At 40.8% G+C, this 25863-nt stretch overlaps 1 protein-coding gene, 1 long non-coding RNA gene and 1 pseudogene across 2 annotated transcripts in view; 2 read left to right on the top strand and 1 right to left on the bottom strand.

Annotated features, from left to right (window-relative positions):
• Positions 1-4475: 4475 nt before the first annotated feature.
• The window catches only part of LOC106877831 (uncharacterized), a 53656-nt gene continuing 32268 nt past the window's right edge, over positions 4476-25863 (bottom strand). The window contains exon 2 of the mRNA XM_014926858.2: positions 4476-9590. Within this exon, the coding sequence (XP_014782344.1) occupies positions 4498-9549 (5052 nt within the window). The 5' untranslated portion in view covers positions 9550-9590 and the 3' untranslated portion in view covers positions 4476-4497. The remainder of the gene's footprint in view (positions 9591-25863) is intronic.
• Positions 10329-11789, top strand: LOC149132035 (histone-lysine N-methyltransferase SETMAR-like; annotated as a pseudogene).
• Positions 12139-25863, top strand: part of LOC149132034 (uncharacterized) — a 29528-nt gene continuing 15803 nt past the window's right edge. Inside the window, exon 1 of the long non-coding RNA XR_016244971.1 lies at positions 12139-12321. This is a non-coding gene — a long non-coding RNA (uncharacterized LOC149132034). The remainder of the gene's footprint in view (positions 12322-25863) is intronic.

Raw genomic sequence — 25863 nt, 5'->3', positions numbered from 1 at the left:
CACCATAAACGCAACCAAATTCACACTCACCAACAGCAACAGCAAACTGAAGAAAAGAAAAAAATTTCAACTACATGGCCATAAGCACACGATAAAGAATTAATTGAACATACCTATCAACATACAAACATTAAGCTCAATGACTTTATGACACCACCACATGACGTGCCAACTCGCATTAAAATTCTAAGAACTGACCAACAAGCATACTACAAACTGAAAACAAAATATCCCGGCGGAATAGAAAATATCCGTGGGTGTATATACAAAAGAATATATTAAGAACTCCTTGTGGAAATATCCACAACTGGCCGGAAGGGTAAAACAACGGTCCTTCCACAAGAATAAGGTAAGAGGTACCTTCTTATCGAGCATAACCTTACTCAAAATAGGCTGCGTGAATACACGTAAACTGGAGTCGTCTTGGAAACAGGGGCACTTACTCAACGACCTCCAAACACTTGCTGTTGATGTGATGGCCATCAGCGAGATCAGAGTTTCTGGGATACGAGCCTTCACATTCACTTTTGGTGGCTACGAGGTACATGGATCTCTATACCTGATGGAATAGGGGGGGGCGAAGTCTCTGTGCTGTTTTAGAAAGGGTTAGATATTGTGATACAAACCATCTTCCGGGACCTAGAAGGTAAGTCGGTGGTATTTGACCAGCAGTAAAGGTCATACCTTCAAACAAACAAGTACCCCCACGCCGCCCCGGCAGGAGCGCGGTCGGCCGAACTTCTTCGGGTGTCTTGAGGCCTTCCTAGAAACGTGTCGCTCTTTAGTGCATATGGGTAATCGGAACAGTATCTTGGATGCATGTAGGGACTGTGTAGACCTAGCTAACAAAAGAGGAGGTGCAAAAGTCTTACATACCTACTCAGACGTTTCCAACAATCTGTCACGTACCACCTGGATTTCCAGAATGTACTATTGTGAACGTGAGCAAAATGAATCGGATCGTTCAGATCGTTTCTAGATAGAGTATTCAATAGACTTGCAGATAGGATAGCACAGATTGTCCACAATTTAAAATCGTCTGTTACCCAAATCACAAATCTGTGTTCTATACGGTTGACCTAGATAGATTTTGTAGTCAGGATCCCGGTTACTGGAAGCTGAATGCGTTGCTTTCGCGCGCCAAGCTCACAGAGGCCGGATAAGCGAATTAATTAATTGAGCGATGACGGGAGCAATCGTTTAACAACAAATGTAGGTACGCTTTAAAAAAAGAGCGATTAAAATAGAATCGATAATGTTTAGTATAGAAACAGCGGTAGAAAAAAAAAAGATTAGTAGGAGCCCTAGTTAGAAACGTCCGATTATCATCACTTGTAGGGGAATGTAACAGTATTGAAGACGCACGGAGAGAATGTGGAGCTAGAGTCAAGAAGGAGTGCTAAAACCTCGTAAACTTGCTCAGAAGTTTCAATTATCTGACAGGTACTGACTCGATTTCTCTGACGTGCCAGTGTGGATATAAAACAATTGCAATAGATCGTCTAGATCGTTACTAGATAGAGTATTTGACAGGTAAGCCGATGGGGATAATGTGGACATCAACTACACAGACCACAAATTTGCGATTTATTCGATCGACTTTGACAGGACCTCTAGACAAGGACCAGGTTACTGGAAATTTAATGTGTCCTTACTGGTGCGCAAAGGCAACAAGGACCATATTAATGAATTAACTAATTCATTAATAGCATTTGACGGGAGAAATCGTTAACAAACAGTGGTGGGACACCCTTAAATGAGCGATGAGATCTGACACAGTAGCGTTTAGCAAAGAGCTAGCGATAGGAAGAAAAAAGTTGGAGTTAGCAATCTAGAAGGGATAACTATTAAAGGAATCGCGACCGATATGTTAGCAGCGAGAATGGCTCTTGGCCATTTCCTCAGTGTGAAATGCGAAGGTTGCGTTGCCAGGGCTATGAACCGTGTTACGAAACCACAATTAGGTCTTTAACGGGTCATGGCAGGCTCGTGCAACACGGTTCCGGATAAGTGGGTGCGGCTTTCGACAACACACTGCTCGTCTTTTCAGGCGAGCGATAGGTTGAAGATGGTAGTGGACTGATTTCGAATCTCGGTGGCTTGTCGCCACTCTGGTCAGAAGTTACGAAATGCTGTGGAAAGCAGCTGAAATATTGGAGGCGAGGAGCAGTTGCACATGAATTGTTTGGATGGCCTGCACTTCGATTTTGTTCGAATTCATGTCAAACTTGTTTGGCAATCATTTGGGAGATGTCTATTGCGACTAGTAGAGAACGGAATAATTTCTAATGCTGTGAGCTGGAGAGTGGTGATACTGCTGAGAAAGGACATGGTAAAGAGACCTCGTAGACAATTTTCGGTACACAACTCTGCAAATATTTTAGCCAAGGTGTTAGCGAAAATATCGGTGCTTGTCATCGGTGTTCAGGTCGAGGAAGCGCAATCCTGAACAGGTTCATCCAGTGAAGTGGAGGCGTTCTGCATTATTCCAGAGGAATGTTAGCAGAATCATTAGCACGTCTGCTGCAACGTTCTGAGTTCAGATTACGCCGAGGTCGACTTTTCCTTTCATCCTTTCGGGGTCGATAAATTAAGTACCAGTGAAACACCAGGGTTGACGAAATCGACTATCTCCCTCCCCCAAATTTCAGGCCTTGTGCCTATAGTAGAAAAGATTATTCCAGAGGAATACGAGATGATATTATTAATAAACTAAGATCAACCCGGACAAATCCATGAGCTTGCAGATCGGTACCTGGAGAGGCAGTTCTATGCCATGGGTAGTGTCGTGGAACCGATTAAACTGCTCGGTGTCTGGTTCGGTTCTGACATCTAGGTGAATCGGAACTGGAATAAGGTAACGAACAGGGTAGCCAGCTTTACCTAGAAATGGGCTTAAAGGAAGCTGTCCTTAAAAGTTCGGAGGTCGGGCAAAAGTAACGAATACCAACATCGGCTCAGTTATGATTTACCATCTGACCATTGTGCATTGCTCTAATTACAATCTGATCAAATTGGAGCATCTGGTATTCAATTTATTGTGAAAAGGACGTATTCTACTAGTAGTGTAGTCCATCTGCTGCCAGCACCATGGTGCGTTAGGCATTCTCTGTACCATTCGTGAGGTATTTCTTTGCAGCTTGTCTTCTTGACAGAGCTGCAGTCCAGCGTGAAGAAAAGACTGAGACTAAGCGCTTATCTAGAATGTCCACTACCGATCGGTCAAAAGGATCAGTGAATGATCCACTCCAGCAATCTGAAAAATATTAATGGCGGAGATAAATGAATTTATTGAGAAGTAGGTGAAAATGAAAACGTTCTCAGCATAAGCCTGTAATAACTGGGAGGTGGGGGAGCAGTTTCTCTTGATGTTAAGGGAGTTCTTAAATGGTGGAGTTCTTCGATTGGCCCTTGAATCTTCCTCTATCAGAAGGATTGAGTAATGATCATGATCATCATGAATACTAATATTTCATGATTCTTTTTATCATTCCATTATAAATAAATCCTCACTCTTTATATGTCTTTGTATCCGTCCCACTATCTGTTACCTCGGTGAAGATTAAAAGAAATCATCATCATCATTGTTACTACTACTACTACTACTACTACTACTACTACTACTACTACTACTACTACTACTACTACTACTACTACTTACTGGCAGTGAATTGACAGAATTGTTAGAGCGTTGGGATAAAATACTTTACGATATTTCTATCGGCTTTTTATATTCTGAGTTCACCACCGAGTACAAGTTTACTTTTCGTGCCTCCGGGATTGATAAAATAAAGTAGCATTCAAGTACTGGTGTTTGATGGTATCGACTAAACCCCACTTCAAAATCGCTGGCTTTGTGCCTAAATTAGAAATAGGTTAAATAGACCTTCTATAATTTTGCGACTGTAAATGAACGGCAAGAACCATAGAGAGGAGATTTTACTTTTGATGTGTCAAAGTAATCCGGAACTTGGTGTAGATCCCCCGCCAGAAAAAAAAATTTTTAGTTGGTTGCCCCTACTCTCTTTGCAAATCTTTTCTTGTTAATATTTTATTATCCACTGACGTTTATTGATTTCACCTGTTTACTTGATATTAATGTCCAATGTTTTGTTTCTTGTCCTTGTATTAGTCCTTGTGATCAATGAAATAATTATTATCGTTGTTGATATTGTTACTACTACTACTACTACTACTACTACTACTACTACTACTACTACTACTACTACTGCTGCTGCTGCTGCTGCTGCTACTACTACTACTACTACTACTGCTGCTGAGGCTGCTGCTGTTGTTGTTGCTGCTGCTGCTATTACTACTATTACTGCTGGTATTGTTGTTGCTGTTGTCATCATCATCACCATCATCATTATTATTACTATATACCAACAACGGCGATAACAATAATTTGAGACTGGTTATCATAATAACTCTAACAATAGTGAGGTTGAAAAAAATGTACAAGAATGCACTGCCAAGGCGCAACCGGTTCAGCATTTATTGACACACAACCTGAGGAAGAGTTCCTTCGTATCCGTCTTTACTTATCAGCCAGAATGTTGTTAGAGCACGTCCAGCAACAGTCATTTCTCCGCGTAGCTCAGTTTCATATCCTCCGAGTTGATCAAGAATTTTTACTGTGTGTTCACTAAGCTGAATACGCAAAGGTTCTGAAGTCGATTCCATCGTGGCTGCAATTAACATTGTGTCGCCAAAAAGGGTGTAGCGAGGCATCTTTAAACCAACAACTCCGGCAACAACTGGTCCAGAGTGAGCGCCGATACGCAACAGAAGTTTACAGTCGGGTAAATGCGGTACTTTCATTGCCAACATGGTTATGACTAAGTCCATCGCTGCTGTCGTAATTTCACCTGCATGAGCATTTCCATTTCGTTCGGGGACGCCACTTGCAACAACATAGGCATCTCCGATAGTTTCCACTTTGTAGACGTCATATTTGTGCAGTATAGAATCGAATGTACTGTAGAGGTTGTTCAACAGATCAACCACTTGCATAGGCTGGCTGTTTTTCGCGATCGTTGTAAATCCGACTATATCACTATAGAATACAGTGACACAGCTGAAGTCTTCTGGTTCCACTTTATTTCCGTGTTTTAATTCCTCTACCACTTTCTTGGGCAACATTTGACTTATAATATGATCAATTTTTGCCTTTTCTACTTCGAGGTCGTGGGTGCGCTCAATCACCACTTGTTCAAGATTATTGGAATAAGATTCCAATAGTCGAATTAAGTTGTCCATTAGTTCTCCCTTTGTCGGATGAATATTATCTAACACTGCAAGAAGCTTTGAAAATGGAGGTCTGAGCAGAGGTTCATCGTTCCATACGTCTTCAAGCATTTTGAGAAATTTTCTCTGAGTTGTTTTCCCTTCAGGCAAATGCTCGCTTTTAAGTTGTGGCCGAATAACAAATATATCGCCTCCAATTGACTGCCATACTTTTCTCTCCTCTTCTAGAAGAGGACTGTCTTTCTCCACTATGAGATCCAAAATAGCGCTTACAGATAGGAACATCCGTTCATAAGCGAACGGTATGTCTCGGGTGGCAATTTCAGAAGCAATTATTCCAAATGAATAAATATCCCCTTCTTTAGTACCCATCTGAACATCATTTAGACACTCAACAGTTATTAGTAGTTCAGGAGCCGTCCAAAAAAGTTCGTTCATCTTTAATAATTCAGTCTGCCAATCTTTCTCTTCTCCAGCCATAAGGTACTGTCCATAGCGAATTGATGGACAGCCAAAACCGGACAAACGAATGCACCAGCGGTTATCAAGTAAACAATTCGATGATTTGAGACGTCCATGAGAGCCAATATTAGTTTTACTGTGAATGAAATCCATTCCACAGCAGATGTCTTTTAGAAAAGAAAATCGGAAATCCCAACCAAGTTGTATAGCATCATTGATAAGAATATCTTCAAGACTGCCCTTATTCGCTGGCTCAAGAAAAAAAGACACGTTTGGATATGTGAGACAGGCTCCACCGTAAATGATTAAATTTTTGTGATTCAAAGTCGTCAGTTCAACCATTTCTAGTCGGACCGCTTCATCATCAAGGTCAATGGTTCTACAGTTGAAGCGTTTCACAAACCATTTCTCACGCTTCCACGTGTACAAGTCATTAAACATTCGACTAACATGGGTCGCAGTTGAAACGTTCTTCGTATCTTTTTCTTGAGAATCGATTTTAACAGCTTCGTCCCAGATAACGAGCCACTCGAGATTTGCCAGTGCAGTTCTGAGTTGGATGCGTTTGATTAAATACCTTATCAATAGATATATAAAACATATGAGCAACACCAGAGAACAAATAACTGGAACGAGAATGGCTGCAAGGTGTATTGAGCAATATTTACCGAGCCACATTGATGATTCACACTGGCATTTATCGGGCTTCACGCATTTTCCATGCTTGCAAGGAGTGTTACATACCGGTTGGTCACAGCGCGACCCTTTCCAGCCCGATTTACAGGTACATATGTCTGGCGAGCTACATCCGCCATGAACGCAACTGCATGAAACATTAATACATCCATCTCCTAAATATCCTTTGTTACACACACACACGTTCTCCGCAATGCAGACACCATTATTGAAGACTGTAACATCGTCTTCCGATATAAGATCACCACAGTTTTGTTTACACCTAAAAGGTGTTACTAACTTCTCCGTCCGTTCAAAGCTTATAGATGGCCATGGTTCGTTTGGAGCTTCAATTAATTTATTTTCATGCTCGCTAATCATTCCTGAAACTGAATGATATGTTCTAATATTGTACGTATCAGCCACGGGAAGCGACATTGGTGGTAGTACATAATTATATGGAGGCTTATTCAATGGGTATTTAGCTTGGTAATTCAACTCTATTTCACCAGAATCTTTCCATAGTATAAGTCTTATCGGGAGGGCTACTAAATTAGGGTGGGATTCAGAAACATTGCCGATGGGATTAATCAAAATGATACTTCCCATAAAGTCAGATCTTTTACCGCTCTCATCGAGACGCACCTTTCCTGACAGTCCATTCAAATTAATTTTTTTCAGTTCGTTTGAAATTTCATCTCCAAAAGCGGTCTTTTGTCTGGAAACTATGTTGCTGATTGCTTGAGCCAACAACCACATGGCATCATAACCCAGTGCCAAATAAGATGCTAGTTCTTCATTTGGATATATTGCTTTACTTCCTAAATACTCTGTTCTGTCAATACTATAAAATCTTTCGAGTGTATGTAGCCATCTTTCTGTCTGGAAGTTTCCAAAATCGTAAGTTTCTATGAATAGTAGTGACCCACGATAAGCATGGGTACATTTCGGTTCCCATTGACAGACGGCTTCGTTCATTAAAGGAAAGGATCGAGCATTTTCACTTATAAAAAGCCACTGATAACCATCAAGTGCAGAAATACCAAATCGGATTCCAGAACGCAAAATGTATGGTAAAGAGCGAGTGGCAAAACAAATAATTATTTTTGTCCCGGCATCCTTTAGAAATCTCATTGCTTCACCATAAAATTCTGGTTGCCAAGGGGAATCGCTGTAAGAGTCGAATTCTGGGACGATCACTGGCATTGTGATCTTAACGTCGAATATTTGTGCACTGTTGAAGAATTCAATATCAACAGACTTTTCGCTGGAGCTGATAGATGACATCTGGAGCCATCTTCTATCTTTACAAGCTTTCAGAAAAAAACTGTAAATTTCTGGCCATCCCCAGCAAATTTTATTGAATAAATTGTATCGCAGAAAAGAATTATCTTTCTCAGTCAATGCAATGACCGGAATGTTGTCTATCATTGAGTTTCTGGCTACGGCTTTTGTAACCAATGAACTTGCTGACAGAAGGATACCTCTCAATTCCGATTCGCTATTTTGATGTGTTTCTTTATACATTTGGTACTGCTGAACAGTAAATTCTATTTCATCATTAGTGTTGATTGATTCAACTGCAATTGACATACCATACTGTTCAAAAATTCCAGGAATCCCGCCCCAGCTTATGTCAGCAGCAGCGAATTTTACAAAAGTATCTATATGTGGATAAGGACTTTTAATCGTTCCAGCTGTATTGAAATCCCCAATGTGCCCTATATGAACTAGACCAATCACAGTAAAAATTGGAGTTTGAACGCTTACACCTGCATGTGAAGTTGAGGAAATTATCAACCTCACCGAACTAGAAATTGAACATATTGAACCTCTTAGTTCCACCAAGCCATCTATTATCGTTTTTGTCATGTCCGTTGAAAGGCATATATTCGGGGGGGTCGTTTTAACATCGATGTTTATCTTGGAATCTGGACCAGAGTAAATTCTATTCCCATTAACATCTATAATCATTATTTTCATTTCTCCTGGAATAGGAAAATTTCGAGTAATTTTGATAGATGAACTGGTTGATTTTAAATTGTGAATAATTTGTAAACTTGCAAGTCTCTGGGCTTCAACATTAATAGGTTTCGTAAAAGCCATAGCTGGAATTCCTGCAAGAATGCTGTCGGATAAATCAAAAAATTTAACATAGTTTTCGGATTCATAAATGTTTTTACGACTTAAATCATCATAGCAAGTTTTACAGTTCGGTATTCTGATCCATGGATCTCTCGCCATATACATAGTTAAATTCAAGCGAAAGCCGACTACAACATCTAAAATCCGAATGTCTTCGAATATAACTTTACCTGCTACGGCTTGTTTTCGTATAATTATATCATTGGTACTTTGGTGTATCATGGTCGAACTGCCTGCCAATCGGATGTCAGTGTGTTTCAACATCATGTCTAAATTCCTTCGATAATAAAATTCTTTATAGCGATATGGTACAGTCAACTCTACAAAAGCGATGGAGTCTAGACCCGACGTAATAACTTTACCTACATTATCATGTATCTCGGCCGTAACATTAAAACCTGTGTTGGCTTGGATGTTTGACGGTGGGTGTTTGGTGATGACGAGTTTAGCAGCAGGAGTGGTTATACGGAAAGGATACGTGTCTATCCGAATAGATAGACCAGGGACATCGATTCTATATATTCGGTCGATGTCTGGCACTAAATACCTTTCGTGAGAATGCATAAGCCAATCGATTATAATGGTTCCATTGAATACTTTCACTTTTAATGTGGTCGGTCCGATTGTCGAGCCACATTTCTTGACATATGTGTGGCGATTATATCTCATGGGTAGAAATACATCAGGATTAGTATTTTGACATAGCTTACCACCGGACATTCTCCAGCTGTCAACGTTCGTAGTACTCCTACTGGTCACTGTTACTTCTTGATCGTTTAGAGAACCATCCTTAACTTCACTTCCATCCAACCTATAAAAATAGGCAAAAATTGGATAACTAGTCAGTTCATTTAATGGTACTGAGTACTTCAAGTTGTATGGACTAGTAGGTATAACGTCAGGAGGCGAGTTGTGTTCGTCCAATCGAAGACTATACTGTTGTGCGGTAACCAACAGCAGTAGATAAAACAGGAAGATGTGACTGCTATAATAATGAGTACGCTCCAAGGAGAACATCTTTGAAACTGCTTACGTCCTTGTTACTGGGAGGATCGTGTCTGCAAAAACAAACACAACTAACAGTAATTTTATAAATAATGATTCATTTTCGTTCGAGAGGATTAGATCTCAACACTTAATTATCAAACTATATATAAATTCAGGATTATTTAATTTCTAGACAATTCTATTTCGTTATACTTATTTAGCGAACGGTTGTTTTTAAAGTATAAGAACTTAAACTGATGACGCTAAAAGAAATTAGAATCATATCCGAAGATGTTTCCCGTATTTATTGGGTGAAAAAAAATTAAACACTATTTTGTCATCGCATTTCTCTCTAATTTAATTATTTAACACAATTCATTACATAAGTGTAAATTGAATTAGAGAGTCGAACTCAATATCTAACGTCACATAGCTTACGTTTAAATCCTGCCGATGTCAATTTTGCCTTTCATCCTTTCAAGATCGATAAAATGAAGTACCAGTTAAGTAGTACCTCGTCGATTTATATTGCTTTAGTGCATCATACATGTGAAACAAATTATAATAGAAGATGAATTTCTAGATGGTTTGTCTATCCAGCTGGATAGTCGACCTTTATTACATATGACAAAACTGATCATACGAGGGGTGTTCATTAAAGATTTCCCCTGACCCACTTCCGGTTATTGCAGGAAACGGAACTCGTACAAGTATAATCATACATGTCTCTACATGTCACATTGTAAATTGCAACTTTCCACTAGCATTCGTTTGTCTTTTAGGCTGCTGAAGTGGACAACGGTGTTATAATGGAGGCAGTTGAATGCAGATATGTGATCAGGTTCTTATACTTGAAAGATCGTACCCCAAAAGAGACTTTCGATGAGATGAAAGAAGTTTATGGTCACAATGCACCATCATACGACGTAGTCAAGCACTGGCATCGCCAGTTCAAATGTGGTCGTTCATCAGTGGAAACTGCTTCTATTTCTGAACGACCACATTCCGCCATTGATGATGAAACCATCCAAAAAGTGGAAACCGCCATTTTGGAGGATCACCGTATAACTATTCGGCAACTAGCGCAAGAAGTGAAGATAAGTGTATGGTTCGTGGAAAAGTCATTCACGACCATTTGCACATGCAGAAGTTGTCTGCACGATGGATTCTCCGGATGCTCACACCTTTTCAGGAGCAGAAACGAGTCAATTACACTCAGGCTCTTTTGGCAATGTGCCAAGAAAACGATCTGGACTTTTTCGGCAGACTTATCACACAGGATGAAATATGGGTCCATCACTATGATCCTGAGACTAAACTCCAGTCCAAGCAATGGAAGCATGATAACTTACCACATCCAAAGAAGGCTTGTGTCCAACCCTCAGTAGGCAAGGTGATGCTCAGTCTTTTGGGACCAGCGTAGAGTAGTGATGATGGATTTTCTGACAAAGGGCACCACAATTAACGGGGGGGGGGATATTATGCTTCTCTGCTGCAGAAATTACAGGACGCCATCAAAGCAGAGAGGCGTCGCATACTGACCAAAGGAGTCCGCCTCCTCCATGGCAACGCCCCATATTGCCCAGATGAAAGCACACTCCTGCGGCTATGAAATCCTTTCTCATCCTTCTTACTCTCTCAACCTCGTACCATCTGACTTCCACTCCTTGCCAACCATGAAGTCTTTTTTGAAGGGGAAGCAATTTTCGGATGGTGATGAACTTATTTCGGATGTAAAGTCTTGACTCCAGACGCAACCTACCGACTTCTACAGACGAGGTCTTCACAGCTGCATAAAACGATGGGAGAAGTGTGTCACCATTGGTTGTAGCTATGTAGAGAAGGACTAATAGCAATGCCCAGTTTCGTTTATCCCAGTCCTTGGGAAGTGGGTCAGGAAAAATCTTTAATGAACACCACTCATGCACATCTGTTTCCGAATAAAAATATATCAACTGATAGATTTTTCGTACTTCTCTTAACAGGCAATTAGTCAAGGAAAAGGAAATGAGAGATGGAACGGTTACACTTAGCAGCTTAAATTAATAAAACTGAAACAAGGACGTGCAGAGCGAATTCGATTGTTCTTAGTACTTATTTATAGCTCCCAGAAAGATGTAAGGAAATATCGATTCCACTTTAATTTCCGCAAGTCTAAACTGTCAACACTCAATTAAATGACAAAAGTCTGGAATTAGCAGCCAATTTTCTCTCAAATCAAACCACACCATACCTTCTTTAAAAAATTGACAATTGATATGTCTGAAAGAAAAAAAAAAAAAAAAACCACATGTGATTGGAGCGGCTGCAAAGCCTTTGATCATACATCTGCTGGATTAAGGCGAAGCATCAAATCTGCACATTCATATTATTACAAAGCAAAGTTAATCTTTACACTTTTAACTCAGAGTGAAATATTCTGCATCTTCAATTAATAAAATTGTCAGAGTTGTCTCCTTTGACATGTGTTATGATGAAAAATGACTATTATCAATATTAAAGATTGTAATTTTGATTAGTTATAATTTATTAGCTACATGAAGTCTGCTAGTGCTTGCTTTAATATTAGTATTAGTTTGAACCGGAAGGAAAGGGCTGTGGCGTCAAGGGTCCCCACCGGAAAAGGAAAGGGAGATAGGAAATGAGGGAAGCAAGAGCAAGGTCGTCCTCTTTCAGCCTGGAGCAGTCGTGGTGAACGGACGCCAATGGAGCCAGGGACTGGTAGTGTCAGCTGCTAACATTAGGTGAGACGGGTCGGGCACGTGTTTGGACTTAACACAGCTGGACAGCCAACAACGAGAGGTAGGGTGAACCGTATTTTATTCCCCGCATTACAGTTCTCTCGTACCTTAGACAGTCAATGACTTGGTATGCGGTGTAGAACAGAGAAATGTATCTCCTGTAAAAGTTAGTTAAATTATTTTAGTAAGTAGAAGATGCTTCGGGAAAGGTTTAGAGGCTGTGAAGTGAAAGGGTTAGATACAAGTATAACGAATGTTATACCTGCATCATACGTGATACTCAATTGACTAGTTCGCAGAGTAACGGTCACTACAGTAACAGAAAGACTTTTACATCGCCTGTACCATACCTACTACATTTAATAGTATATAAGATGGAGATGAATCTGGACGAAAGTGAGTTCTGGATGGAGGTAAAGAATACGCACACTACCCATTTTCGGCGTAACACTAACCCTTAACCTACCCCTAAACACCGGGTGTGCGTATACTTTACCTTCGCTGAGTTCTGTGTAAACGTATGTGTGTATCAGTAATATAGCACAAGAACAAGTTTGCTTTTATCCCCTTTTTTCACTGTGCACACCCCCACCTTCATACACACACTTGGAAATCTAATGTAAGGTCAAACATTTTGATAAGCATTAATTTTAGTTCCGTTGTAAAAAGTAGAAAATGGACAGACATTTATTAGTTTCTAATCTTCCTCGACATTCACTAGAGAAATAATACTCATATTCGATAGATAGGCGATAGATATTTTTTCTCTAGCGGAAGTTTAGGGGGATCTACCTAATTTTTTCTATTGCAGAAAGATAGGAACCCTAACCCTAACCCTAACCCTAACCCACTGCGGAGCTAAAATTACATGTTAATTAAAAATAAAATGTATACGCCTTCCTTTTTAAATTACCCCCCAAACGCTCAGCAGTACTTTATTAATTAACTAATTAACCAGGTTGTCAGCATGTGAGCAGCTATGTAAATTTGATGGACCTGTTTAACGGTGTCTTGTTAGTATATAGTAAAGATAGTTATAACTCCGATTGTAAAGGATGGATATTTTTTCTATGCTGAAAGTCTAGGAAGACTAAAACTTGTTGGATCGATCCCAAGTTTTGTTTGCTTTCAAAGGCTTTATATATATATATATATATATATATAATTATTGACATAGGAATATATATATATATATATATATGTATGTAAAGGTATGTGACACTTATTCAGTAGCCATTATAAAACTCCGAGTTTCGGATGCCAGGGTGGGGATCCACTCCAACATCTCAGTTATCCAGCTACCGGAAATTCTTTTGAAAAATGACCTTTAAACCCAAAGGGAGATAAGCAGAGGGGAAATAAACAAAGGGAAATTACTGTGTAGTGGCAAACCCCGTCTAAACCTGCGTATATCATACACGCACGCACGCACATATCTCAAAGTGCGCACGTATCCATGCGCACATATAAAGTTCCTTGGGCATAACTACAGGGTTTTACCCCCCAGACTTTGGGAGGTCATAACTTTCTACGTGTCTATAAGCGCACGGAAAAAAGTTTGGAGGGGAGAAAAAACAGAAAAACTATATGTAGAAAAAAAAAACACAAACCATTAACCCTATAACTATATAAAAACCTAAAAATAATTTTAAAATATATAATAATATCAAAATATAAAAATAAAAAAATAAAAATATAAAATTCAGGTAAAAAGTGAAAAAACATAATATATATAATTGTTGACATAGGAATAAACTTCAATAATAATGGATATCAGCGTCAAAACTCTCTTTTAAATTTTAAATTTTTGATATATAACCAAGGAGATCGATCCTTAAGGAGTCTACTTTAGACCTTTGCGGAGAAATCTCTTGCTATATTGGTAGCGATTACATGCTTTTCTCATCAACACATTGTGGAGATATCATCATATGAACAAATATATATATTACTCTCTCTCTTTTACTCTTTTACTTGTTTCAGTCATTTGACTGCGACCATGCTGGAGCACTGCCTTTAGTCGAGCAAATCGACCCCAGGAGTTATTCTTTGTAAGCCTAGTACTTATTCTATCGGTCTCTTTAGCCAAACCTCTAAGTTACGGGGACTAAAACACACCAGCATTGGTTGTCAAGCGATGTTGGGGGACACAGACACAAACATATACACACACACACACATATATATATATATATATATATATATATTTAATTATATATATTTATTTTATCCTAATAAATAATAATTCGGATAGAATAAATGGGTTAATAGAAACCAAGGTAGCAAAGATCACAAAATAACTGTGGTGTAATTCCTGTTAGTGAGGCAGAAACTCCTTGATATTTTGGGTATTTGAGTATATATAAAAATTTAAGGAATGGAGTAAACGCATGTTATAACTGCATACTTTATTCCGACATATGTTTCGAAGAATTACAATTTATGCGATCCATAGGAATCGTCGATGTTAAAAATGTAAACTTCTCCTCAGGGAAATGCATGGAAATCATCTTAAACGTAAGACATTATGACCGAGTATGATAACTATAGTTGGATAAGGTTATGACGTAATTCATTTGAAAAAACCGTTAGAGATTTGGACGCTACCAGATAGTAGGTTGGACAAGAAGAAAAAAAAAAAAAACTGGAAGAGATGGAGAGAAAGGAAAATTCAGATTGTAGATTTGTGAGTAGATAGGATAATATAGATCTAATAAAAAAATTTGTTATTGGAGAGGAATGTTTTTTTTTTTTACATTTTTAACATCGACGATTCCTATGGATCGCATAAATTGTAATTCTTTGAAACATATGTCGGAATAAAGTATGCAGTTATAACATGCGTTTACTCCATTCCTTAAATTTATATATATATATATATATATATATATATATATATATATATATATATATATACATATATACGACGGACTTCTTTCAGTTTCCGTCTACCAAATCCACTCACAAGGCTTTGGTCGGCCCGAGGCTATAGTAGAAGACACTTGCCGAAGATTCCACGCAGTGGGAATGAACCCGGAACCATGTGGTTGGTAAGCAAGCTACTTACCACACACCCACTATATGTATGTATGTATGTATGTATGTTTTTTTGTTTTTTTTTTTTTAAAGTTTCAGCTTAGAGCTGTGGCCATGCTGATGCACCACCGTGTTGCTACACTGTTATTACAGGGAGCCTCTTACAATATGTGGCACTTGGTGAAGAATGGAGTTTGATTTAGCAACCCTCATTTGCACCTCCTGCCGCGAGGTAGGTTCATCTGGGACTCTCGATAGGAAGAGGTCCAACTTTGATTTAAAAACTCCTACATCTACTTTGTGCAGATTCCTCAGGCTCTTTGGGAGAATATTAAAAAGCTGTGGGAACCTGAATCCCAAGCTGTTGCAGTAACTGGTCCTGAAGCGTGATGGCATTGCTGGGATCTTTGGCACTATGCAGTGTCGTCCCCTTCTGGCATTGGTGTAGCTTTCAATGCCAAAATTTGGCACAATTCCTTCCAGGATCTTCCAGATGTATATTACTGCATACCTCTCCCGCCTTCTCTCCAGGGAGTAGAGTCTTAGCTGTTTCAGCCTTTCCCAGTAGCTGAGCAGTTGCAAAGAGACAATCTTCTTTGTGAATCTCCTCTGGATTGCTTCAAGGTCTGCTGTTAATTTCAGACTGGTGGGTGACCACAGCTGTGAGCAGTAATCCAGGCGGCTGAGGACGAATGTCCTCCAGAGTATCATCATGGTTTCCTTATCTCTGGTTCTGAATGTTCTCAGGATCCATCCAGCCAATCGTCTGCACTTTGTTGCCATTCTGGTAATGTGCACTTGGAAAGAGGTATCATCACTCATGTCGATACCCAGGTCTTTCACTGATTTAGGCTCTGGGATTGAAATTCCCTGTGGACCAGTGTACTCTGTAAGTTTAATATTCAGTTTTGGACGTTGGTAGCGCAGGGCTTGGAATTTTTCAGCATTAAACTGCATATTATTGTCCTCAGCCCATCTGTAAACTGAGTCCAATTCCTGCTGCAGGTGTGCAACATCACTGGAGTTCTGTATTTTCTGCGAGACTTTTGTATCGTCTGCGTAGCTTGCAAGAGTGGCTATCCGGGCACTTGAAGGCATATCCGAGAGAGCGACTATAAAAAGCAATGCTCCCAAGACAGTGCCCTGTGGAACACCGCTCATTATTTGTGTTCTCATAGAGGTGGCTCCATTAGCCACTACTGCCTGACTTCTATCTTTCAGAAAGTCATGTAACCACTCTCCAAGTTTTCCAGCTATGCCAAGATCACGCAGTTTGTGGCATATCACACCATGATCCACTTTGTCAAAAGCTTTTGCAAAATCAAGGTATATTACGTCCACATTTGAGTTGTTGAGTAACTGCCTCAACACCCAGTCGTAATGTTGTAAGAGCTGGGTCAGGCAGCTCCTACCTGGTCGAAAGCCATGTTGGGTATCACTCAGCAATTTATTTTCTTCAAGGAATGCGATCAGTTTTCCTCTGATTATCCTTTCCATGACTTTGCTGATGTGTGAAGTCAGAGAGATAGGCCTATAGTTTTTGGCATCTGCTCTGCTTCCCCCTTTATGGATTGGGCATATTATTTCCTCCTTCAGCTTGCTTGGCAGTCTTCCGTTTGCGAGAAAGCTCTGGAAGAGGATCTGGAGGGGTTTTGCCAGGGCATGCTTACACGATTTAAGGAGGATTGCTGGGAAACCATCAGGGCCAGCAGTTGAGTTTGTGTCCACTTCATGTATAGCTAGTAGTACATCTTCGTCGCTAATGTTGATGTATTCCATCATAACTGCCTCCCTGGTTATAGGGGAGGTAGCAAAGAAGTCCACTGGTTTGTTCACTTGTCTGTGCTCCAATGGAGTGGTGAAGACACTTTTGAATTGCTCATTCAGTACCTCACTGAATATATATATATATATATATATATATATATATATATATATATATATATATATATATATATATAATTGGTTTTATTGCGAAAAGATATTAATGTAGTTAATACTTCTGAGATTTAAAACTAACTAAAATCTTTCTTATAAACTTCATACACGCAATTTCTATCAACGAAACTTTTATTGGAATATAACACATATGTATATGATACGCATACATTAAAAATATAAATCCAAAATCATGAGAGAAAAATGGAAAAAGATGAACAGAGAAAGAACAAGGGGAAAAAATCACATCAATTCAACATCAAGTGCCTCAATTGGTCGCACACCACGAAGTTCAAAGGAACCTACTGAAGCAAACCAGCATGCTCGTGGCATTACCACGGTCAATGGCGAGGCTAAAGCGTTGGAACAGCCCAGCACCCTCATGGGTATCACCTGATATCTCGGTAAGGTGAGCCGCCAACGATGACAAGAACTTCACTGTTAGCGGCCCAGCCCTTCCTAACGTCTCAAATGCCACAAGCTGGAAGAAATGGTTCACTGACGGCTGCCAATACTTAAGGACATTGTTCTATTTGGCTACGGAAGAAGTGACCCTCCCATTTATTGCAGCATCCAGAATGTGGGAAAGAGCAAAGGAGTCACAGACTAAGGCGTCCCAGATGAGGTACCTAGATCTTACTCAGGGACAAAGGGTAAGACCATCTGGTCTCTTGCCATCACTTCTGGATAATCCCGCCAGCTCCAGAATTGAGGGGATCTTAACTTGAGCCTGGTGTGACGAGCGAAACGATCAGCATTTAGACAGCGAGACAGACCTGTGGAGTCGAGGAGTCTACCACAGAGACATCTCAGTCACACACCCCCACACACGTTGGTTCCCACTTTGAGTGCAATGGAGATGCGGAGCCCATCTAGACTGAGTAGACTAACAATGTTGGCCACAAGCAGAGCATCAATCCAGTCCCTCGAGAATTTTGCACAAGCAGAAAGTAGGCGATAACTTGAAAATTAATCAGATTGGTCAAAGGGAGAGTTGAAAGTGCACCTGAGCACAGATTGTCCCATACTCTCTGCTTCCGTCTATCCTCAACTGCATTAGGAACTGACAAACCCAGCTTTCTCCACTGTAACAGTGTTTCATCCATCTCCCTGTTGGGATTAGTCCATTGGCATAATGACTCTCCCTAGACTGAGTGTTAAACTAATACAGCTGTTTGTTGTTTACACACCCGTCTTCGTCTTTTGTATTTTTTTTTTGTTTTTTTTTGTAAATCCCAATAATATATTGCACGCTCACATGGTCGCACCAGTTTCATCTTGTCTCTATCTCATACACTTCGAACTTCTTTCTGGATTTTCTACACCTTCTACACTTCGGACTATTCTACCTGGGTTTTCTTCTCTCCTACACTACGGACTTCCACTTGGTTTTTCTGCACCTCTCCTACATACATATGGATTACACTGGACTCTCCCGTTGATGAGAAATTGCTCCAATACACCACGATGTTTGAACCTTTTGAACTTTTCTAAACTCTTTTTGTACTTTCTGCTTTTTCCTATTGTCGTTTCTTCTTACTCTTTTCTCTCAATCTGCACATTGTTACTTTGCCTCTCTCTATTTTGTCTTCTCTTCTCACTTTCTTCTCCTTTGCTCTCTGTTTCTTCCTTCTTCCTCCTTCTTTCTCTCCTTGTTTTTATTTTTTCTTCTCCTCTCACCTCTTGTATTTTTTCTCCCCACACCTTTTGAATTTTTCCTCCTCACGTCTTTATTTGCCTTTCTCTCTGCCCCCTTTTTTCTCCTTTCTCTTTTCTTCTCATTTTTCAATCATGTCCGATTACAAACCTTTCCTCCTCCACCTTCACCACACTTCCTTTCTACTGCTTTCAACCTTCTATTAGCCTTCCCTACTAACTTAAAAAAAAACACGCTTCTCAAGCCACGTTTCCTTTCTCAGTCGCTGCCTTCATCACCGCCTCATCCCTAAAGGTTTCAGCCTCCATTTCCATCCCACTCTCCACTCTGCTTCAACATCCTACCCATACTCCATACTACTTCCTACCGCCTTATGCGCACCACTATTCGTTTTAATCTCTCCAAAATACACACCATCGACCGCCTTCTCCCTCCTGCTTTTTCCATCTTCTCCTCTCAGTCGCCCTCCCATGCAAACTCCACTTAACGTTATATAATCCATTTAAATCATCTCTTTCATGAATTTCTCGCTCACACCAAACAACGTAAACTCCACTCACTCCTCCATTCCATTACACCCGATGCCACTATCCCAACTCCTCCCCTCCCGCTCTCCCTCCCTGATACGCTCCCCATCCTCACTAAACCTCCCCGTCACTCCAACCCTAACACACCTACCCCTCATCCCTTCCCTCCCAGCTTTCCCTCCTGCACTATTTCCGACTTTTCCGTCGGCTTTCTCGACATTTCGGCTAGCATTCATCACTCCACTCTCACCACCTCCATCCACTACAAACACACAGACTCTTACTCATACCTCAACTTCTCCTCCTCCCACCCTAAACACACCAAGCTCTCCATTCCCTATGCCCAATTCCTTCGTCTGCGCAGGCTCTCCAGTGACAGCCATGACTTTGAGACTCAGTTTCAACTCATGGCCCGCCACTTCATCCTACGTGGATATCCCCTCATCACTACCCACACCGCCCTTGCCAGAGAACGCTCCATGGACTGTGCATCTACTCTCTCCCCCGCATCCATCCACCGTCACCCGTCTCTCGTTTTCCCTCACCTACCACCCTCCACCCTACCTCTCCTTCGCACCATTCTCCGAGCCTTCCGGCGATTCCAGTCCAACCCCTCCACTTCGCACATCTTCCATAACCGATCCCTCCTCTCCTTCAAGCGAGCCAACGACCTACGTGACCTGGTCCAGTTTCTTCCCTAACCCAACCTCCCAACCCGGCTTGATCCCCTGCTCCCACCCACGCTGCTGCACTTGCCCTTTCCTCTCCAACACAGGCACCCAGCATCGACCCTATCATATCACTGACTCCTTCACCTGCACTTCTAGCAACGTCATCTTCTGCATCTCCTGCTCTCTCCATCCTTCTCTGTACATTGGTCAAACGGGACGCCACTTTGCTGGCTGGTTCGCGGAACACCTCCGCGGCAACGACACCCTGATCTCGTGCCATTTCCACTCTATTGGTCATTCTTTACAACACCTATCCGTTTTCGGATTGTCCTTACGCAGGGGTCATCTGGACTCCTGTCTTCGCTGTGAACAGGAATTAATCTTCTCTCTTCGCTCTTTTGCACCACATGGGCTCAAACCTCCTCCCTCTTCATCTAATCCCCCTCCTCTCTTCCTCTCACACCCACTTCCTCCCTTCACTACCACAAACCACTCCTCTCCTCTCTTGCTCTGACACCTACTTCTCTTCACTCCTACCCACCTCCCTTTCACCCTCTCCCTTCATAGTCCTCCTCCATTGTTACTCCACCCCTACACATTCCTACCCTACCATCTCTATACATCCCATCCCACCCCACCTCATCTCACACATTCCACTCCCACATACCCCACCCCAACCTTCACACCCCACTCCCACATACACACCCAACCCTTGCTTCCCCCACACCCCAACACCACCACACCACACACCATCACACCACACACCACCATACCATACCACACCACATCACACCTCCCCGCACACACTAGCCCTGACCACTTCCCAGTACCCACACCATCATCCACATACACATGCACACATGCACACATCAAGGTCACTAGCCCCATCCACACGCACATACATGCTCTCACATACACACATACGTGCACCTTCGTTTTGGAATCACCACTACTTTTTATCTCCCCTTCTTCTTAGCCCTCCTTTCTGAGCACCTCTGTCCGGCATTCGCCATCATTGATCGCTAGCCACTAAGCCTTTTTTTAAATTTTCTCTCTCTGCTTATTTCTGTGTTCCTTTCTGTTGAAGAGCGTAGGCTCGAAACGTAAAAGACTTCCTCACTTCCCAAGCTTTAAACTAATACATCTGTTTGTTGTTTACACACCCATCTTCGCCTTTTGTTTTGTTTTTTCTTTTTGTAAATTCCAACTATATATATATATATATATATATATATATATATATATATATATATATATATATATATATGCTGAGACCCCCTTCGGTCATGACTGACCATGGGATTGCACTTAGAAAGTTACTCTCCCAGGCACAAGTCCAGGCAAGGTTGTTTATGGAAGACCAGCAGTCGCCCATGCATACCGACCTCCCCTCTCTGTGCCACCGGCAAAGGGGCTGATACAGCTTGGCACCTGTGACGTCGCAAACTCATTGCTACAGCTCAGTGAACACAACACGCAGCCCGGTCCAGGATTCAAACTCACGTCACGATCGTAAGCTCGACGCTCTAACCACTGAGCCATGCGCATTCACACACACACACACACACACACACACACACACACACACATACATATGCATATATATATATATATATATATTGTGCATAGGTTTGGCTTATTGTGGTTGTTTCTGCTATTATAATTGTTGCTGCAATAAAGTATCTTCAATGCATCGATTTTGAGCTCTATCTTTTAAGAGACATATATATATATATATATATATATATAATGGGTCAGTAGTTCATAAATTAATGAAGCACGCTAAAACTTTAGAGCAGTAATGCTTAAAAGTTTATAGGTTATGGCCGGTCCAGGAGTGATCATAGGTTTCGTACCTATAAAGTTCTCAGCGCTATAGATGACTCGTCAGACTCGTTGGCTAGAATTACGTAACCTTTCAGTATGAGTGTAGTATGTAGTGGTGGCTGTGATAATTCTTTCTACTATAGGCACAAGGGCTGAAATTTCAGTGGAAGGGGGCTAGTTGATTGAATCGACCTCTGTTCAACAGGTACTTATTTTATCGACCCCAAAAGTTTAAAAGGGAAAGTTGACCCCAGCAGTGTGATGGTGGTTGTGGTGGTACGTGCAGGACTGATGCCAGGATAGACAGAATCCTAAGCCAATCCTAAGTATACTCCTTCTCCCACCCCTTATAATGTGTGCCCTACATTGATCGTTCTCTCCTCCAGCCCTATAATGTGTACCCCCTTTTAGTTCTACAATGTGTTTTCCCTTCCCCAGTACGACCCTTTTTTCATCCTTACAATGTGCTCCCGTTCTCCTAATCTTGCAATGAAAGCTTCTTCAAGACCTGTGATGTGCTCTTCTCCCAGCCATACAATATGCGCCCTTTATGCCAACCCTACATTATGAGCCTCCTTAAACTATGTTTACTACAAATTCCTCAAGTCATCTATATCTTTACAGAAGCTGAAAACGCTGTTAAAAAGTTATAATTAACTTGCACACGAAAAATATAGCATCATACAGATCACCGACTAATTATGTTATCTGGCCAGAATTTTAAATGTTTCATGCCAACATATGACAGGTCATAACACCACATGATCCTCTCGTCTTCCCCGTCCTACTCTAAGCCTGTCCTATATGTTCTGTTCCGGAAATGACATCGCCTGCTCTCTTTATTACGGAGATTTGGTGTATTCAGTTGGATTAAGAAATTTAAAGTTGTTTAGAATTTGCGCAGTGCCTTCAAATTTTAGCACCTAGGTGATCTAGTTTGCCTAGCGCGTAGTGCCGGCCCTTGGCATATAAATGATGCTATTTGTCAATGTGAATATAAAAATGTTTGGTAACTGTATGGATGTGCTGATGGTTAGGTGATGATTGTAATGGTGATCATGTGGCAGTAGCTATTCTTGTGTAGCCCGGAAAAAGTAATCCTGATATACCATAAAAATAAGATGAGGTGGCCACATTTGGAATGCCGGTCGAACGATGTAGCTTCATTACAGAGAAATGATTTTTTCGTAACTTTTGGAAAACTACTATAGCCATGACTCTGTACGAAAGAAACTACTAAATATCTTAAAAGCCTCTATAGTTTTGCAAATAATAGCAGGGATAAATATGTAGTGCAGGAGTGCGCTTTACAACACGTTGTTCTAGGTTGGCTCTATCTGCACTATTTACAAATGTAAAATACTATCAAATGTCTAAATATTATAGGGGGTTTTTTTACACTTAATCCTATCATTAAAATTTTAAATGTTTCAACACACATATAAATGTAAAAACTAGTTTCAAATTTTAGCATAAAATTGAGACGGGAAATCGATTAAATCGGTCCCAGTGCTCAACAGGAATTTATTTTATCGACCCCGAAACGATAGAAGGTGAAGTTGACTTCGGCGGAATTTGAACTTAGAATGTAAAGACGCTAAGCACTTTACCTGGCGTGCTAACGATTTTGCGAGTTCGCCACCTTAATTATAATAAAGAGATTGTAGTGAAACCTAGGATCAGAATCCCATTCTCTAAGTTATCAGACCAGTGTCACAAATTGACAACGAAATTATCACATCTGTATTCTATTTATCGACCAATCGGTTTGCAGAAGACCATACCATAATCAGAACAAAAATGATTCACGTACTTGTCTCTGGTTATAAGGAGTTTGGCACCTAGTCTTAGCAGAGGTTGAGAGCAACCAGGGTACAGATTTCTCACCTCTCATCATAAGCAAGCCAGAGCTTTAACAAAATTCAACAGACTAACATCTCCTGGTCTCTCGCTCCAAGAAAACCAATGGCTGAGAAAACACTGTTAAAGACATGTTATTTCTTTCTTGCTCAAAGTAAGCCTAGAAATGTGAGTAGATTTGGATAAAGTCAAATTTCGATTTTCCTTCAAGATCAATTCGTTATTATCTCTTGAGTAAGCCATTAATGACTGCAGAATTTAGAAGATTTTCTACAGTGAGTATATGAAAATCCATGCATGTATATATATATATATATATATATACTGCCTTGCCTCAAATAATTATAAAACGTCCACGAGTTCCGCTTCTGGTCACAACACATGCAGTTCTGTTTAATCCATAATAAACTTACATCAAAATCACCGTGACAATGGTAACCCTTGAAGATAATGGTGACCCGAAAAAAGGCCTTACTATACCAAGAAAGTTCCCACAACAATAACACCAATTATCTACCCTCGCCATTTTATCCACAACAACACGGGAGGAAGTGCAAGCCTGAAAATTTTGAACCAGTGTTCTAGCTCAGTCGGATATGAATTCTTAACTCCATTTGGATTGCGATAAGCATTCCGTACCAGGAGATAAGAGACAATTTCAGGATGACTAGCGTTAGAAGCATATAATAATGATATTCACAATCCACTTTAGCTCAGTTTAAGTAGCTATGTTAGTGTTAGACAATTACCTAGCCACGACACAGCAGCAAACTTCAGATAATAATAATAATAATAATAATGAATGCCCGGATGCAGTACCAGGCAGTGGCTCTCATGGCTTCTGATCTTAATTGATTGGAAGTGTTATCATGTACATTGTTTTGTCTTGGTATAAAAACATGGGCTACAGCAAATATTCTGCTCAGTACCACAGATTTGCTTGTCAGTTCTTTGACCTTAACCAGTTGAGCATGTCCCTTGGTGGCTGACGATATGTGCATCTCTGATCACAAGCAGTAGTGGGGGAGCATCATAGTCATGTGTTGAGAGGAATTCTTTGGGGTTTGAATAATTCACCTTTGTAAACATGATTGTTTTGTTCAACATCCTTAAACAAACCTTATTCAGGTATCTTTTGAGCGGGATGGGCTACTTGACCTGAAGAAAATTCTAACTGGGCCCCACCTGCGAGGTCATGCACTGTTTATCTTGATATGAGATCACCATGTCGTGCACATATGGTTGTGATGCATGTGCCTGGTGTACCCTTATCAGACGAGTAGTCATGATGGGTATACTGGGCTTCGTATATTTTACCCCAGTGTCACTTTGATGGCATGCACTGCTCTCTCACTCAATAATAATAATGATAATGATAATAATAACAACAATTTCTTTTATTGGCCATAAGGACCGAACACAAAACAAATAGGGACGATACAATATAAGGGACAAGTAAAGAGTTGAATAATGCTGTGTATACAATAAGTAACAAAAACAAAACAAACAATAAAAATTCCCAAAAGGCGGGAGTTCCTCACAGGGACAACCGAGGAACCCACGCATTCTGGTTATCCCGAAAGTTCACACGGGACATCCTCGCCACATTCACCTACCTTTTAACAAATTTACTGGTGGGGGAAGGCAGAACTGCCCTCTCTACTCTCGCTTTCTTTTTCAAGTGGAACTTGAAAAAGTCGATGAGGGCTTGGCCGAAGAGGAAAGTATGTCTTCAGTCCTTTCAATCTCGTCCACCACACTACTTCCTTCGCTATAGCCACCAAGCAAAGGAAAATTGCCTTTCCTTCCTGGCCAAAGGAAGGTGGCAGGGCGATCTTCACGACGGACACGGCTGATAACCGAATCCGTCCTACACGCGACAACAGCTGCTCAACAAAGCTTCACAAGTCAGTAATGCACGGACGCTGGATGAGTGCATGCAGGACGGTTTTGTCACTCTGCGCACACCGCGGACAAGTCCGTCTGACAGCACTTCAGTGTCTGTAGAGCTTGTCTCGAACCGACAGAGTTCCCTGGTAGCACTCCCAGGCCAGGGATTTCTGGAAGTTATTCATAGGCCCTGGCCC

The sequence above is a fragment of the Octopus bimaculoides genome, chromosome 18 (assembly GCF_046866305.1).
Source record: "Octopus bimaculoides isolate indiv1 chromosome 18, ASM4686630v1, whole genome shotgun sequence".
Classification (NCBI taxonomy): domain Eukaryota; kingdom Metazoa; phylum Mollusca; class Cephalopoda; order Octopoda; family Octopodidae; genus Octopus; species Octopus bimaculoides.
Note: the sequence above shows the minus strand (reverse complement) of the source record. Positions and strands in the feature narration are given on the sequence as shown.